Source organism: Bufo bufo, chromosome 3, assembly GCF_905171765.1.
Source record: "Bufo bufo chromosome 3, aBufBuf1.1, whole genome shotgun sequence".
Classification (NCBI taxonomy): Eukaryota; Metazoa; Chordata; class Amphibia; order Anura; family Bufonidae; genus Bufo; species Bufo bufo.
In genome coordinates, this window is record NC_053391.1 from 106,154,123 (window position 1) to 106,173,284 (window position 19,162).

General features: G+C 42.8%; 1 protein-coding gene across 2 annotated transcripts in view; it reads left to right on the top strand.

The window, feature by feature from the left end:
* SPAG5 (sperm associated antigen 5) overlaps positions 1–19,162 on the top strand; it is an 82,903-nt gene that overhangs the window by 18,386 nt on the left and 45,355 nt on the right. For both annotated transcript variants that reach the window (XM_040421797.1, XM_040421798.1), the window contains exons 5-10: positions 1,075–1,258; positions 5,885–6,004; positions 7,090–7,182; positions 8,510–8,644; positions 11,101–11,220; positions 13,203–13,295. In XM_040421797.1, the coding sequence (XP_040277731.1) occupies positions 1,075–1,258; positions 5,885–6,004; positions 7,090–7,182; positions 8,510–8,644; positions 11,101–11,220; positions 13,203–13,295 (745 nt within the window). The remainder of the gene's footprint in view (positions 1–1,074; positions 1,259–5,884; positions 6,005–7,089; positions 7,183–8,509; positions 8,645–11,100; positions 11,221–13,202; positions 13,296–19,162) is intronic.

A 19,162-nucleotide genomic window follows, 5' to 3' on the forward strand; every position in this document is an offset into this window, starting at 1 on the left:
CCTGATCAGTTTTATCCTAATGCATTCTGAATGGAGAGAAATCCGTTCAGGATGCATCAGGATGTCTTCAGTTCCGGAACGGAACGTTTTTTGGCCGGAGAAAATACCGCAGCATGCTGCGCTTTTTGCTCCGGCCAAAAATCCTGAACACTTGCCGCAAGGCCGGATCCGGAATTAATGCCCATTGAAAGGCATTGATCCGGATCCGGCCTTAAGCTAAACGTCGTTTCGGCGCATTGCCGGACCCGACATTTAGCTTTTTCAGAGTGGTTACCATGGCTGCCGGGATGCTCCTACTATGGCAACCAGGACTTTAATAGCGTCCTGGCTGCCATAGTAACACTGAACGCATTTTGAAGACGGCTCCGTCTTCAAATGCTTTCAGTACACTTGCGTTTTTCCGGATCCGGCGTGTAATTCCGGCAAGTGGAGTACACGCCGGATCCGGACAACGCAAGTGTGAAAGAGGCCTTAAAGAGGACCTTTCATGTGTGTTTTTAATTTTTATTTTTTTGTATTGTTTTTTTAAGTTTAGATAAATACCTTTCCTTGCGGGGTACCCTCCGCTGATGCTGCCACCCTGCCTGTTTTTTTTTTTTTTTTTTCAAATATTGCTCCTACACCTGCTGTGCCCCCCTGTAGTTTTCCCGCTCAGTATGTAAATACTGAGCATCGGTACAGGGAGGAGGAGACACCAGGGTTTCTCAATGGTCTTCTTCTCCCCGGCTGTGCCACGATCCAATCGCAGCGGAGAGGGTCACAGCCAGGGAGAAGGTGAGCTTCCCTTTTTTTTCTTTCCTCCCTGGCTGTGACGCTCTCCGCTGCGATTGGATCGTGGCACAGCCGGGGAGAAGGAGACGCCCATTGAGAAACCCTGGTGTCTCCTCCCTGTACCGATGTTTTCTTGCTCTATAACCAGCAGACTGCATTGTAGTCTTATGGTGACAGGTTCCCTTTTAATATATACATTTATTGCTCATTACTTGACTTGTGTTACGTCCTTTAGGAAAGAATATATTTGAGGTCAAAGAGTCTGAAACATGGAGGATTTATACATGTTGCTTCATCTTTCAGTTTCTCCAGGGAGGCCTTATGTAGCGCATCTCGGGAGGAGCTGATGGATCGCTTGGAAGGCACGCTAATCGTAGTTGAAGTGCTTTCACGACAACTTCAAGACTGGCAACAGAATCAAGTTTCTTCTAAACCGTCGGAGCAGAGGGAATGTGCCACACAGACATGCGTCACTTGCACCAATAGGGTAAGGGCCAGACGATCTGCTCATAGGCTGTGCAGGACTAGTCATGAAACAGTAATGCTTCCGCTTGAGTCGCTATTAGCTTGTATGTAACTTCCTAATACATCGCTAAATAGTTTAGATTACATCCTAGTTTTCACAAAAAAAAACATTATTAAAATTATAGAGTTGAAACAAATGAGTTTTCAGACTATATATGCTCTGTTCACATGCATTTGGACTCTCCATCACTGGTACCAGTGGTCTGTCCAGTACTTTTGGCAGCATAAGGCCTCATGCACACGACCGTGGCAGTTTTGCAGTCCTATCCTTGTCCGTGATGCAGACAAGAACATGTTCTAATATGTATTTATAAAAATTTTTGGCGGGGCCACGGAATGAACATGCGGATGCGTGCTGTCCGCATCATTTGCAGCCCCATTGAAGTGACTGGGTCCACATCCAAACCGCAAAAAAAATGCGGCTCGGATGCGGGCCCAAACCAAAAAATGCCTGAAAAAGGATACATGGGGCATGCTGTGTTGACAAAAATGCTACGCAGAGATGCCATGCAAGAAATGCTTTGGCTTTAGTGCATTTCATAATTTGCTATAGACTTTAAAGTAACATCAGGCTGGAAAACAAAACAAATGCCCGAAATAATAAAAATGACACAAGAAAAATAACGCAAACAGCAGAAACCAGCATAGTCCAACCATTAACCCCTTAGTGACCACCCATACGTGTTTTTACGGCGGTCACTAAGGGGCCTTAGGCTGGGCTGCCGCGTTTTTACGGCGGCCCAGTTTAAGCGCTGCACGGCTCCCCCGTGCAGCGGGGAGCGCGGACCTGGCTCTCACATGAGAGCCGGGTCCCTGCTCTAACAGCCCGGAACGGCAGGAGTGCCGATCCGGCTGTTTAACCCTTTACATGCCGGGCGCAATGGCGCCCGCTGCATGTAAAGTGGTGACAGAGGGAGCGGACTCCCTCTGTCTCCCATCAGCACCCCGAAAATGCGATCACGGGGTGCTGATGTGCTGGGAAGCTTACCTTGCTTCCGATCAGGGCCCCGAGCCTTTCTTCCGTTACTTCCAGCAGGCTGTGCCTCTCTGGCGCAGCCTGCTGGTCAATGTTCGAATAGCATTGCTATTGAAATGCAATGCATTATAGAGATAATGCATTACATTTTAAAAGCAATCAAAATACTGTATATTATAGTCCCCTTGTGGGACTATTAGGTAGTAAAAAAAATAGAAAAAAAATACACATTTATTAAATTTAAAAAAATCCATAAAATAAAAAAATGTTTTTTTTTCCATTGAAAATACGCTTTTCAATGAAAAAAATTGCAAAAAGAAAATATCCCCCATATGTTTGGTATTGCCGCGTCCGTAACGACCGGGACTACATAAATATTACATAAATTATCCCCTATGGTGAACGCTGTAAAAAATAAAAAATAAAAAAAGACAGAATTTCGAATTTATTCTTAGTTTCCACCGAAAAAAAACGTAATAACAAGCGATCAAAAAGTCATCTTTCAAAAATCAAGCCCTCACACAATTCCATATAAAAAAAATAAAAAAAAGTTATGGGTCTTGTGAAGTGGCAATGCAAAATTATTTTTTTGGTTAATAAAAGGTGTTTTATTGCAAAAAAAGTAGTAAAACGTAAACAAAATTATAAGTATTTAGTATCACTGTAATCGTACTGACCCAGAGAATAAAGATATTATGTTATTTGTACCGAAAAATGAACGCCAAAAAATGTATAATGTAAAAACGCAGTGGCAGTATTGCTATTTTTCCCTATCTCCCTCCCAGAAAGAGTTAATAAAAGTTAATCAGAAAGTTATGTGTACCCCAAAATGGCGCCATTAAAAACTACAACTTGTCCCGTAAAAAACAAGCCCTCATAAAGCTATATAGATGAAAAAAGAAAAAAGTTATAGCTCTTGGAACGAGACCATAAAAAAAGGAAGAAAAACGCTTGGTCATAAAGGCCCAAACAGGCTTGGTCACTAAGGGGTTAATGTTTTACCTCCCAGCATCATTCTCCTGTTATACACTGAATACCTGACCCTAGTGTAAACAGAACCTAAAATGGCAACCTAGAAAGTCAGACTGTGCTTGAGGCTTTTTTTTTTTTTTTTTTTTCCAAGCTAGGCTTTCACATGTCCGTGGAACACGGTCCGTGAGATACCAGACTGGCATCCTGCTTAGAGCAGGAGCGCAGGGCATCATTGGTTGCTATGACTCCGTGTGCTTTGTGCCGCAGTACAGTAATACACTCGTATGATCTATACGAGTGTATTACTGTACTGCGATGGCGGCACAAAGCGCATGGCATAATAGAAACCAATGACGCCGTGCGCTCCTGCTCTAAGCAGGATGCCAGTCTGGTATCTCACGGACCGTGTTCCACGGATGTGTGAATGAAGCCTTACAGTCCCTGTTATTTAGTAAATCAACAGACTTGGTGCTGTGCTGGAGAATAGGGCAGAAGCTTGACCAGTATTAGTGTCCTACAACTGTCATGCAGTAATTTACTATTAGTAAATGTACCAGACTCAAAATTCTCTTCTCGTCAGAGTGCGCACCCTAACTGGTTTGGATAGTGTCAATTACACTGAACAAAAATATAAGCGCAACACTTTCTGTTTTGCTCCCATTTTGCATGAACTGAACTCAAAGATCTGAAACCTTTTCTACATACACAAAAGACCCATTACTCTCAAATATTGTTCCCAAATCTGTCTAAATCTGTGTTAGTGAGCACTTCTCCTTTGCTGAGATAATCCATCCCACCTCACAGGTGTGGCATATCAAGGTTCTGATTAGACAGCATGAATATTGCACATGTGTGCCTTAGACTGCCCACAGTAAAAGGTCACTCTGAAATGTGCACAGTTTTGCCTTCCTGGGGGGGGGGGAGAATCAGAAAACCAGTCAGTATCTGGTGTCGCCACCATTTGCCTCACGCAGTGCAACACATCTCCGTCGCATAGAGTTGATCAGGTTGTTGATTGTGGCCTGTGAAATGTTGGTCCACTCCTCTTCAATAGCTGTGCGAAGTTGCAGAATATTGTCAGGAACTGGAACACGCTGTCGTATACGCCGATCCAGAGCATCCCAAACATGCTCAATGGGTGACATGTCTGATGAGTATGCTGGCCATGCAAGTACTGGGTAAATTCTTTGTTTATTAAAGGTTTTTGCAAGGTACATTTCTTAAATTCAGAAAAGTATTTATACTTATTACAATGCAAAATGTCATAACAATAAAACAAAATAATTGAGCGTAGTCTATCTAAGTTGTTCAATGATATAGGACCGAAGTCTTTATTAACAGTTCAATGAACAATTTGAGAAATAAAAAAAGTTATGTTATAAATCTAACAGTAAAATTCTTTAGACCTTGAGCGCTACCTGATACTAGCTATGTGTATTCCACTAATGTAGTGTGGATAACATTGTATGGTAACCTTAACCAAGAACTGGGATGTTTTAACCTTCCAGGAATTGTATACAGATCCTTGCAATGTGGGGCCTTGCATTATCATGCTGCAACAAGATGGTCATGGATGAATGGCACAACAATGGGTCTCAGGATCTCGTCACGGTATCTCTGTGCTTTCAAAATGCCATCAATAAAATGCACCTGTGTTCGTTGTCCATAACATACACCTGCCCATACCATAACCCCACCTCCACCATGGTCCACTCGATCCACAACGTTGACGTCAGTAAACCGCTCACCCACACAACGCCACACACACTGTCTGCCATCTGCCCTGAACAGTGAAAACCGGGACTCATCCGTGAACAGAACGCCTCTCCAACGTGCCAGACGCCATTGAATGTGAGCATTTGCCCACTCAAGTCGGTTACGACGACTAACTGTAGCGAGGTCCAGACCCCGATGAGGACGACGAGCATGCAGATGAGCTTCCCTGAGACGGTTTCTGACAGTTTGTGCAGAAATTCTTTGGTTATGCAAACGGATTGTCACTGCAGCCGTCCGGGTGGCTGGTCTCAGACGATCATGGAGGGCAACATGCCGGATGTGGTCCTGGGCTGGTGTGGTTACATGTGGTATGTGATTGTGAGGCTGGTTGGATGCACTGTCAAATCTCAAACGCCTTTGGAGACAGCTTATGGTAGAGAAATGAACATTCATTGCATGGGCAGCAGCTCTGGTAGACATTCCTGCAGTCAGCATGCCAATTGCACGCCTCCTCAAACGTTGCGACATCTGTGGCATTGGGTTTGTGTGATCAAACTGCACATTTCAGAGTGGGCTTTTATTGTGTGCAGTCTAAGGCACACCTGTGCAATATTCATGCTGTCTAATCAGCACCTTGATATGCCACACCTGTGAGGTGGGATGTAGTATCTCGGCAAAGGAGAAGTGCTCACTAACACAGATTTAGACAGATTTGTGAACAATATTTGAGAGTAATGGGTTTTTTGTGTATGTAGAAAATGTTTTTAGATCTTTGAGTTAAGCGCATTCAAAATAGGAGCAAAACCGAAAGTGTTGCGTTTATATTTTTGTTCAGTGTAAGTTACATTGTCTTAATGTATATCATTTTATTGTTTTCAGAGTTGATTTTATAAACTTGTCCTGTTCCAAATGTATTGCTTTCAGGAGGAAGAGTACTACCATGATCTGTATACGAAAACGCTGAGTAGACTTGAGTCAGTGCAGCGCAGTCGGGAGCAAGAAGAGACCTTAAACCAACATCTTAAAGTAGCTACTGAAGCTTTGGTGAGTTGGGAGTATTCACCTGATTAGATTAGACCGTCTTGATGTACTATATGTTCTGTATCACATGTGTATGAAAGCATTAGATATTTGCATTGCAGAGCCTGCACAGCCAGACAGCAGCAGTGATCAGCTAGGAAGGAAATTCTACTCTGCCAAATTCTGTTCTCCTACAAGTTACTGTGCCACACACCAAAACAGTGGGACACATTTATCAGTAGTGTTATCAGAACGTAGGATCTTTTACTCTTGCACAAATTAGCAGATCAAAAGAGTGCAAACTACATAATTCATGTTGTGCAAAACGCAAGACACTCTACAAACTCGGAACACTTTAATGCTGTCTTGCATGCATTACGGTATATTTTTTTTGTCATACTCGGAACTCTAGCAGTATAATTGGTTGTCTTTAACCTTTTTCCAACATCTGCCGTACATGTATAGCAGATGTTGATTCTTAAAGATGGTGCCCATTCAGAAACTGAGCGATGCCATAGCTGTCAGGTGCCTGCTGTGTTACATAGCGGATAGCTGGAGGCAGAGTCCATGATGTGCAATAACTCTGATCCCTGAGCTTTGGAGTTGCATCGAGAACAAAGGGATGGACAAGATGTTCAGCATTGTCACTCAAAGGGAAGGAGGGAGTACAGGGGGCATTGTGCTGGCAGTGCTCCTGGTGCTCTAAATGCCACATTTACTTAAATATAAATAATATATGTCCTATTAATACAGGTATATTTCTTACAGCCCTCCATTCCCCCCTGCTGTCAATGCCCAAAGTGGCACTGAAATGCGCAGTCCGGACTGCTGTGCCATGCTAACATAATGGAGAGGACTCCTGTGCCCATGCACAGCAGTCCTGACAATGTATTTCAGTGGGGGAACGAAGGGCAGTAGGAAAACGAAAACTAGTTATCAGGACTCATTATCTGGATTAATACAACTGAATGTTCCAAGATTGTGGTGACTGATTCCCTTTAATGTCTAATCGCTGTCTATCAATGTGATCAGGTTTCTGACTTGACCTTATGCTTGCAGTTTGAGAGGAAAGTTCAGTAGTTTTCTGACTGGATTGTGTTCTGTTGCAGACATCACACAGTAATGAAGCCTCAACTATGATCGAATTTGCGAAGAGTCTATATGAAATTACTCAAAAAGACAGAGCTGACCTACTGCAAGAGGTAAGAAATTAGTGAGCCAAGGTGCGTGTTACAAAGTTGTTACTCGCCTTTAACCTCTTCCCGACATCCTCCATACATGTACTGAGAATAATGGGTCTTAAGAGATGGAGCCAGTTCAGTAGCTGTGTGAGCATCGGAATAGGTCAGTGCCTGCTCTGTTACACAGCAGGCATCCACTGGAGACCACTTTAGGAGAGTTCAGGTGCCTATTGTGCTTTGCAATCCGTACTCCCATACGCGGCTGTGTATAGGAATACTGATTCCTCTGTGGCTGCTCCTGTCTGTACCAGCACTGTTCTCCAAATGCCTGGCATAGATGGGTGATGTGCCTTCCCCTCGCTTCACAAATAGCCTGCATACCGTATGTGTGCAGGCTAGAAGTTGAGCGGAGTGAACACCGGGCAGGGCCCCCATAGCACATCAATCCTGCATCCTGTCCCTGACACAGCCTGTCTGTGCAAGGCTTTAGGAGAACAGTGCTTGTAAAATTTAAAAAAATAAAATAAAATTACAAATATCCTTTTTATCACAGTTACGATTACAGTTTTTATTTATTTAGTTTATTTATTTAGTTTTTCTGAAGGGTTAGGTACCCTTTAAAGAGGACCTATCACCAAGTCAAAAAATGTGAGCTACATATATAGCCCTTATCTGAGCATGGCATTGTAGCTTTTATGAATGTGGGTCTCCCGCTGTAAAGTTATCATTTCTGTGCCATACATGTTATTCACCAGTGACTAGCCAAGGAAGAGAATACTCCTTTAATAGTGTTTTCTGGGACTTGCATATTGATGGCCTATTCTCATGGTTGATGGGGGTCTGACTCCCAGCACCTCTGTTGAAAGGGGCCACAGTGCTCAGACGGGAGATGAGGCCCTTTTTCGGAGAGTGACGTCCCATCCATCAGTCACATGGCCTTTGTGCACATCAGTCCTGGGCTACAATACCAAGCACCGACACTACACAATGTACGGCATTGTGCTTCATATCCTATGAAGAGGTCGTAGCACTTATCCGAGCACCACGTCCCCTCCAAAAAGCTGATGGGGAAGGGGGTTCTGAGAGCTGGACTCGGCCAATCTGATATCGATCAGCTATCCTGTGTTGAATACTTGACTCCTGGGAAAACCCCCTATAATTTTAATTGCAGCCCTTAGGACAGCCTGGTTCTCTCATCAGAAAAGGTTGTGCACCCCTGGCCTAGACTTTGTATCTAGACTGCAACTGTAACCACTTTTTTCAGCTGAGAGTAGAAATAATTTTACATTTATAAAAATGTAGATTATAAAGTTAAACGGCAATATTCCTTTTTGTCCTTGCATTTTAGATGAGCCATACTCGCAAGCTTCTAGCAGATTACACAAGCATTTTTAAGAAAATGAGCGAGACGTTAAAGGAGAGTCTCCTTCAGCAGGATGAAATGAAAGCACGACTGGAAGACGCTATACAGGCTAAGGAAGCGGTATTTAAAGCGATTACTACAAACCAATAGTTAGAAAAAAATAATAATATTGTACCTTGATATAATGCAACATATGGCTTGTGTGTGACCAGCAATATTAAAGAAGCACTCCAAGAAAAAATGTTGTTCTCTGGCCTGTTTAGAAATGTGATCTTCTTACCAGTGACTGTATTTTTGAGTTATAACCTCCCTTCTGATCTTCAGCTGTGTCATGTGACCAACTCGCTGACACAGGACAGGAAGTCAGTTACTTCTCTATTCATTCCTATGAGACTGACATTGAGGCTCCCATAGGAATACATAGAGAGACTGGCTTCCTGTCCACACATTAGATGCTGTGTTATTTGGAAAGTCAGAGTGTTGGTCACATGACACAACTCAGGATCAGAAGGGAGGTTATAACTCACAAATACAGTCACTGGTAAGAAGATTGCCTTCACCACTGTTTACATCTGGTACCTTCTAACAGGGCAGAGAATAATTATTTCCCATATCATCACCATGACGGCCACAAGGAGATTGACCCATGACCTCTGTGGGGGCAGGAAACAGAGAAGAGGTTAAAGAAGACCTTTCACTTGTAAAAACAATGTGAACTAAGTATGCTGCCATATAGAGCGGCGCCCGGGGATCTCACTGCACTTACTATTATCCCCGGGCGCCGCTCCGTTCTCCCGTTATGCCCTCCGGTACCTTTGCTTTTTAAGTTATAGTAGGCGGTGTCTGCCCTTGTCCTGTGGGCGTCTCCTTCTCCTAGGCTGTAGCGCTGGCCAATCGCAGCGCACAACTCACAGTCTGGGAGAAAAAAACCTCCCAGGCTGTGAGCTGTGCGCTGCGATTGGCCAGCGCTGCAGCCTAGGAGAAGGAGACGCCCACAGGACAAGGGAAGACACCGCCTACTATAACTTACAGAGCAAAGGTACCGGAGGGCATAACGGGAGAACGGAGCGGCGCCCGGGGATAATAGTAAGTGCAGTGAGATCCCCGGGCGCCGCTCTACATGGCAGCATACTTAGTTCACATTGTTTTTACAAGTGAAAGGTCCTCTTTAAATTGCCCCCTCCCACCACCACACCTCAGTGTTCCAAAGATATCAAGTGCCAGAAGTGTATTAGTATTTCCCAGTATTACATCATACCAGAAAAATACCGGTGAAAGAACTTCAAACAAAAGAAAGGGAGGGAATATATGGGCCGTCATGGTGATTTCATGGAAACTGAATTACCGGTAAGTCTAATTCAGTTTTTTTTTTTGTAAGAGTGCTTCTTTAATATCACTAAAATAAAGTGGCCTAAATGGGAGGAAATGCTCAAAAAACCCAAACAATGTAGCGTGTTTATAACCGGGGGAGCAATTCATCCGCATGTTGGTCCGTTGCTAGCGGCAATCCCCAGCAAAAAATGCATACAATGGAGGATGTCGGCAGCAGACCACATGCACCACAATGGCATCCTACCCAAGATGGAGTAGTGTGTGGATGCAAATATAAAAAAAATATACATCACTGCGAAAGGTGCACTACAATGATATGCAACTGACAATACTGGCTAATCCCTCAGGCCTCTTTCACACGACCGTTTATTTATTTATTTTTTTCCTGTTTATGGGCCGTTTTTTGCGTTCCGTATACGGGCCGTATATGGAACAATTCATTTCAATGGTTACGCAAAAAAAAAAATGAATGTACTCCGTATGCATTCCGTTTCCGTTTTTCCATTCCATTGAAATATAGAACATGTCCTATTATTGCCTGCAAATCATGTTCTGTGGCTCCATTCAAGTCAATGGGTCTGCATAAAAACGGAACACATACGGAAATGCATCCGTATGTCTTCCGTATCTGTTCCGTTTTTGTAGAACCATCTATTGAAAATTTTATGCCCAGCCCAATTATTTCTATGTAATTACTGTATATGCCATACGGAAAAACAGAACAGAAATGGAAACACAATGGTAACAAAAAAACGGAACAACGGATCCTTGAAAAACAGACCGCAAAACACTGAAAAAGCCATACGGTCGTGTGAAAGAGGCCTCAGGCTGATGTTAAAAACAGACTTCAGCCAATGTATTCCGGTCAGGAACACAACGAAACCCTTTTGCACCACCGTCAAGGTATCTCAGTGTGGCATGGGTCCTACCTCTAGACTACCTATGGTGTGTGAACACAGATCTTAGCACCATTCAGACCAACTCGCAGCCAAGCTCCCACATCCCTCCATAGTGAGATCACTCATGTAGTGGGAGAAGGAATAGGGCTGCAAGCTTGTAGTATATTCTGCTGGATCCTTAGTACAGCACTTGTGTATATGGTATTAGGGCAGCCTTAATTTTATTCAAGTGTTATGTTTTATTTTAATGGGTTTTCCATGAAAATGTGATATTGATTCTGATCTATTTATACTTATGTCACAGATTTGACTTTACAATATCTGTTGTCTATGTGTTTGTCTCAGGCGGACCAGTGTCTCCAGGATCTTGAGAGCCACACTTCAGCAGTCATTACTAAGCTGCGGCGGGACTTCGAATCTGAAAAACAGCTTTGTCAGTCTGTAAAAGATGCATATGAGCAGCAGGTAATTACAAAGCTCATATGTAATAGGGTAATGGGTGAGCACTCTGGCACTTGGACTTAATATAAAATTTTATTAAATCAATTTAGTTAGTACATGTACAATTGTAAAATAAATTAAAATGGGTTAAAACATCAAGGTGCTGTTACCAACGGAGAAACAATATACTGGAATCTAACTCTTCACGTATACAAAGTCCACACAATGTCCAAACAATGCAGACTATCAAGATAGTTATTAGACGCGAAAATCCACTGGTTAGAGTGTCAGATTTCTAATATGGACGTGGGTTCCTGTCCCATATATATCAATCCGCGTCAAGAGCAGGTAGATATCCAAAGTATAGTTATAATGGTAGTTATCTCTTTCACAGAGTTTACAGAGTGTGAATCTCTGATGTGGTCGCAAGCTTGGTAGCCGTGGGTAGTATCTATAACCTCATGGGTAGGTCAGTGCATTAGGAAGGAATATCTCTTACCTTCCTTCTTATCCAAACGAGGGTCGAGCGGTGCGGGTGGATACCAGCGTCACGCTCCCAGCTTCTCTCGCCGGCTATCCCGAACTATCGCGGGAGTTGGAGCGGGACTTGGTTTGTGCGTACCTGTTACTCTTCCGGCATGGAACAAAGAAAATACCTCTTTGGTCTGTGGTTTCTAGTTCCGATAGTGTTTGCTTTATCTTGCAACTCCAATATTCGTAGGGTGCCCCAGATCCGACTCACGCGCCGCCATGGAAAACCGCGGTTAACAAAGGGGTATTGTCCAGGGTGTCGTGACGCAATCATACTCATGAGGGTTCTCCTCCTGCAAGTGCATAGATGCCACAGGGGGCAGATCCATAACAGGTGAAAAAGAATATAAATAAATAAATAAATATTTATATATATGACTCCACCATCAAGGCTGATATGACAAAAAATATATAGGTCCCAAAAGTTTCCTTTTTGGCCTGTTCTAAACTGAAGAGGGTGTATTGTCCCCCTTATTTTTATACTGTTTGTTCTTAATAAAGATTGATTATTTTGTTTGTTATTCGCGTTCTTCCAGGCTCAGATTTTCTGTTTCTGTTGTACAGTCTAAGGGTCCATTCACACGTCCGCAAAATGGGTCAGCATCTGTTCCGCAATTTTGCGGAACAGGTGCGGACCCGTTTATTTTCAATGGGGCCGGAATGGGCTGTACGCATCCGCACTTCCGTTCCGCAAAAAGATAGAACATGTCCTATTCTTGTCCGCAATTGCGGACAAGAAAAGGCATTTTCTCTGAGAGTGCTGGCGATGTGCGGTCCGCAAAACACATACGGATGTGTGAATGGACCCTAATAGACATACAGCCACAGCAGGCCAAGGGGCCTTTGTTAAGCCCCTGGCTAGCATTGTAACACATCAGTGCCTAGCGATTGTGTTCACAGGGGAGCGGTGGTGATAATGAGCTTTCATGTAACTGCGTAGATGCCATGGTTGCTACTGATCACGGGATCTAGTGAGTTAAGTGGCTGGCATCGATGTGGAGTGTGCACAAGTAGGAGCTCTGCATTGCACATTGCTGCTCCTGCCTGTACCTTCTCCACTAAAACCTGGCATATCGCATCTAAACTTTTTAGGTACCTATTTTGCATGCGAAACATAAAAAATATACTAGAAAAATAACATTTTTTGACCTTTTAGGATAGGTTTTAATAATGTATATTTGAAAGCTTAGGTGCACTTTAAATGAGTCTGTTCAGAGATGAGGGCTATACAACTGGTCAAAGTAAAACTGAAAGTAAATATTCTGCAGCTAGACTGAAACATAACCCTTTAGGGCAAAAACTGCTGAAAATATAATAAAGAGCAATTGAAAAAAAAAATATTTATAGCCCAAAATGAGTAAAATGCACTCACGAAAAAAAAAAAATTGCCCTCAAAGTTGTTCATAGTTTTTTAATCTGTTGGGCCATACAGAGCTGCACATTAGTCTTAATCTATTTTTGCTTTTCTTCTAAAGCATTCCTACAATGAAGAATTGGCGGAGTTTGTACATAAGGCTCAGTACGTTTGCTCTGAAGTGGAAGATGACCGAACCCAATTGCAGAGACAGGTAATGAGACGTGTTTTAGATGTTTTCAGTTATCCAAGGCGTTGACGGTAGCCATAAACTTTTGATGAACATCTGCCTGCTGCACTGATAGATTAATTTTGGTAACATCCACATAATAATTCTGGTGACATCCTATATTAATGCTATCCTTTTTAGCTCTGGATTAGATTTTAATCCCAAGATTTTAGTGTATGTGGTTGCCTTGTGACTTAACACTCGTAAGAAATCCAACACAGCTTGGTTTCTGCACAACTACACTCATCATCATTAAAGGATAACTGTCACATTAAGACCCCAATTTCAATTTTCATATATGTAGTTACTAATAACATGATATTCAAGAATCAGTTACTATTAGACTGACTTACCCCATATTTAATAAGATTCAGCCCTTAGCAACCAGTCTGCATAAAACTGCAATTTCACTATTCAGTTAAGATGAAATGAAAATTGCGGCACTCAGATACTGGATTATTGCGTACAAAACTTTTTTATTTTTTCATTTTGTCAAGCATTTAGCAGTGATTCATCCAAAACAGCCCAATTTTAGATCCTTGGTGCAAACAGTGGATTTGAGACCAGACGTTTCGGTCGTGACAGACCTTCATCAGTGGTCACATATTTTATCTGAAATAATACATGGTGCGAGACATAAGTTTGGCATCAAAAAAACTGAAAATACTTGTTCTTTTACATAAAAAAAATGAAATTTTTACATATATATATATATATATATATATATATATATATATATATATATATATATATACACACAAATGTAGTTATCCAATATATTGTATAATATATAATTGACACTTAAGGGAACATGTTGCTGACGTCTCAGGGTGACGGAATGCATCAAGGCCGCACGATGCAGGTTATAGTTAGATGGATGTCCCATCATGATAAACAGCTACAATAAGGTAAATATAGGTCATGACAAAATGATGTAGCTACCAAATTATCTAATATATCCATCGTCATGTCCAGCATAGTACAAAGCATAAATGTGGAGCGATGAGGTGATAACCTTCATGAAATGTGGCCCCTCCTATGGTATTGATGGTAAGTACGGTCTAGGTACATAGAGGGTCACAGTATATATTGTTAGTATTGACATCATAAATTATAATATGCAATGTGGCACGGAATGTATGGGTTGTAGCGTGCACCCACAACATGGTTTGTGAGGTATTGAGGCAATGCAATATTAGGTATACATATTATTACATGTAGTCTAAGGTATTGTGCATGTGTGTGCACGCCCCCATCCATACATGCGTGCCACCGTACATGTGTTAGACAAGATCAATCAAAGTGGTGGATGTTAAATCCTGTAGGAGATGATTCCCTGGGGAGTGACATGGCAGGCTGTATATCGGAGCGAAGGTGGCGGATGCCGCTGTTAGTACTGTCTTGATCCTTTATAATCTGTAAGGCAAATATTTGTACAGCTCGTTACCTGTTCTTGTAGGGTCCGGACATCTGGGTTTGGATGCATGGCATTGCATCGAGCCCGTCCCTGTCTTAAATGTATGGTCTCCCTTGTAGTTCCGGTCACCTGACCGGAAGTGACGCGGACGCTGGAACGCATGTTTGCGTTCCACAGGGATGTCATGTGATCAGGGAGGAGGTACAGGTATTACAACGTCAGATACATACCGGAGTATGTTGTCTGACTAGTGCGAAAGCTCCTATGACTAATCAGGGAAGTAATTCAGGATGTGGACGTTGAATAAACGTGGTGTCAGATCTTTCTGATGTCCCAGGGGGCTATATTATATAGTTTGTGTTGTTATGGCAACTATTAAACAGATGAGTCAATTCCACATGCTATAATGCACATTCTATAATTATGAAGAGAGGCGGAAAAAGGGGGGATGGGGGAGGGGTATGGAAAAGAGGAGAACCTGGAGAGAAAAGGATTAGTCATGCAGGAATAGAGGGGAAAAATTAGGGGAAGAGATAATCTCACCCACATCAGTTGCAATATTATTTTCAGCGTGTCTGTGAAAGTGAAAAGACAAAAGCATATTAGAGCAATATTGACAAACACGGGTCATACATTAATAAAAAAGTCGCATTCAAGGTTTAGTCCATTAGGTGCCAATGTCCCTAGTTTATGGATCCAGAACGCCTCTCGTTGCCTTAGGAGGAGTATCCGGTTGCCTCCTCTCCTCGATGGGTCTATCTGGTCCAGAATTTGGAAACGCAATTGCGAAATTTGATGTTTTTTATCCGTAAAGTGGTGTGGAATTGGCAAGTAAGTATGCCCAAGTCTTATTGTCGACTTGTGCTTACTTATGCGGTCCCGTGCGTGTTGCGTCGTTTCTCCTACATAAGCGAGTCCGCATGGGCATTTTATCAAATATACCACAAAAGTTGAGTCACAAGTGTAGAATCCACGAATCGGAATCCTTTGTCCAGTCCGTGGATGTGTGGCATATTCGCGTTTTATGACGCTGGAGCATTGGGCGCAATGGAGACATGGGTATGTTCCTAATCGTCTGCTCTGTAGAAAGGTTTGTCTGGGTAGCTTTGTGAAGCTGCCTATATCGGCTTTTATTAGTTTATCCCTGATGTTAGACGACCTTTTGTAGCATGTTAACGGTGTTTGATTAAATTCTTTTATAGAGGGATAAGCTTTGGTTAAGAGTGACCAGTGCTGTTTGAGGGCCTGTTGGATTTTCGGCATTAGAGGATGGTATGTAGTCACGCATGCAATTCTATTCTCGTTATTAATTTTATTACTTTTTTGTCGTGGTTCTTGGATCCCGGTGAAGTCCTGTAGGGTATCTTTGAGGATGCTATCTGGATAACCCCTCCTACGGAATTTTTCTGTCATGGCTTCAAATTGTGTGTTTTTTAAAACGTCATTACTCACGATGCGGTCAACGCGTGTCAATTGTGATCGGGGTAGGGATTGTTTTGTGGCTCTGGGGTGGCAACTGTTATAGTGAAGTAGGCTGTTCCGGTCAGTTGGTTTATTGTATAGATCTATAGATAATGTACCTGTGGAATCAATTTTGACCAGTGTGTCCAGGAAACTTATTTCCTCCGTGCTGGTGTGTGAGGTAAAGCCTAACTCTTCATAAGTTTGGTTCAGGTCGGTTACCATCTGGTGTATTGAGGAAATTGGTCCCCTCCAAATACAAAAGATGTCGTCTATGAAACGATACCAAATATCGGCATATTGTTGGAATAAGGGGTTCGTATAGACATGATCTTCTTCAAATGCTATCATGTATGCGTTAGCATAGGGCGGGGCCACATTGGACCCCATCGCGGTACCCTGTTTCTGGCCAAAGAATGTGTCCCCAAATAGAAAGAAGTTTTTAGTGAGTATTATCTCCAGGGTTTTGAGGCAAAATTCCTGTTGTGTGCTGTCCAGAGTGGACTGGTTGTGTAGCAGCCTTGCTGTAGCTTGGAGCCCCTTGGTGTGTGTTATTGATGTATATAAGCTGTTTACATCTAGGGTCACAAAAGTACTTCCCGGTGTGATGGTTATCCCTTTAAGTTTTCTAAGGAAGTCGGTGGTGTCAAGTATAAAGGATTTTGAAGTTTTGATAAGTGGCGTCAGTATTTTTTCCATATAGATGGCAAGTGGGGAAAGGATGGAGTCAGTAGATGCTACTATGGGACGACCTGGGGGGTTGATTAGACTTTTATGGATCTTTGGCAGTATATAAAATACGGGGACAATGGGATCCTGCTTGGTGAGAAATGTGGCTGTCTTAGGGTCAATAATACCTATTTCAGAATATCTGTTGATGGTATTGGTAATTAGATTTTTTATCTGTATTGTGGGGTCTCTGGGAAGTTCTTCATAAGTGTTTACGTCGGACAGTTGTCGCCTAACCTCTTTAAGGTAGTCAGTTTTGTCCATTACCACTAGCGCCCCTCCCTTGTCTGCCGGTTTGATGATGATATTTTTGTTCTTATGTAATAAATCAAGTGCTAGTATTTCTTCAGAGGATAAGTTATTGGTATGTTTGTAATGGCCCTGCATGTTTGTCGTGAGTATCTCTTTAATCAGGTTTTGGGACAAGGAGATGTATGTCTCAACGGGGTGTTTTGTTTTTTAGTGGCATAAAGGAGCTCTTATTCCTTAAGCCCAGATGCTCTATGGATAATATTCCTGGCATCGTGGGTATATGTGGTTCCTGTGTTGGGAGTTCCTGAAAATGAGTTTTTAATCTCAATGTCCGGTAGAACCTCTGTAGTTCTTGTTCTAAGGTAAAAGTGTTGAGTTTGGGTGTTGGGCAAAAGGATAGTCCCTTTTGTAGTACAGTAGTCTCTGCAGGTGAGAGGGTAGTAGAGGAAATATTGATCACTAAGTTGTCCTCCTTACCTGAGAACGTGTCTGTATGCGGTCTCCGTAGTTTTCTGCCGCCCCTCCTTGTCTTCCGCGTCGTCCTCTGCCTCTCCGTTGGTACTGGCCTAAAAAACGGGGTTGATATCCGTAATTTCCTGATCTGTCGCTATCCGAGTTGGATAAGCTGGAGTGATAGGTGTTACGATATCCTCTGTAGCTTGATTGTTGTTGGTTGTTGTTTTTCCACCGGTAAACCGTGTCTGCTCTATAATCCTCAGCGTCGCGAAGAAATTTTTGGCGTTTATTGTATTCAGTGTTTTTCTTGTAGTCTTGTAGTTGAGTCTCAATCTTTTCTTTAGCCTTTGTCAATTCCTCCTCTGGGGTAGTGGAAACGAGTTGAGTTTCGGCGGTTTCTATTCTCTTGGACAGGTCGCTGATTGAAGTCTGTAGCTCTTCAATTGTTAGGAGAATAAGATCGAATGAGCATTTATTGAGTATGTTTTCAAAACGTTCACAAAAGCTTTTCTTTTCAGCGAATAGTGTTGGTCTCAGGTGTGACCTCAAACCACGTGGTATGCGATTGCTCTTGTAATATTCTGTCAACGTGCTGCAGTGAAGTTCCCAGCCAGTGAGGCGTCTGCGGTCGCGTTCATATTCCCGAAGTTTAATTTCGTAACTCGGTATCTGTAAGAAGTCGTTGGGTAAATGTACCCCGGATAATATACTTTCTGCTGTGGTCGTGTCGTACGAAAATACGTTGGTCATAGCTGGATGACTGTGCAAGGTTCTTGCAGTTATCAAAGCAAGTAGTAGAGTGAAGAACCGCACTCAATGGTCTCAAATCCACTGTTTGCACCAAGGATCTAAAATTGGGCTGTTTTGGATGAATCACTGCTAAATGCTTGACAAAATGAAAAAATAAAAAAGTTTATTACGCAATAATCCAGTATCTGAGTGCCGCAATTTTCATTTCATGTTTACTGACTGCTCGCAGTCCTTGATTGGCACCAGAGACAATTGATTGAGTGCGGTTCTTCACTCTACTACTTATTCAGTTAAGATGGCCGCCACTGCCCTCACCCTGAGGCTAATCCCGCCTGCCCTCACTACCCACAATGCATTGAGGTCCTCACATGCACTAGCCAGTAACAATAGCCCCCCAAGTGTGTCAGTAACCAGAGGCCTCCCCCCTAAAGGGTTAATTTCCTGCAGCACAAAGGGGTCCTCTTACCACATGTTGCTTTCATTTACACACTGAGCAGACGGCAGATCTCCCTTCCCTGTTGTGCGCTGCTCCAACTCTGCATTCTCCAGCTCTGCTGAGTGAGGGAGCGTCTGCCAAGCGCAGGGACAGGGAGAAGTGCACACAGCCCAGGCACTGTTATCAGCTGCTGGGGAGGACCTGGCTTTAATCATTTACTTACAGTCCCTGGCTGTCAGTAATCTGAGCTTGCAGGCTGCGTCCTTCTGTGTCCTCCGTCCTTCAACAGATAGACTAACCAGGCCTAGCAACCCTATTTTAAGCACAGGTAAAAGTAGGCAGTACAGGGAA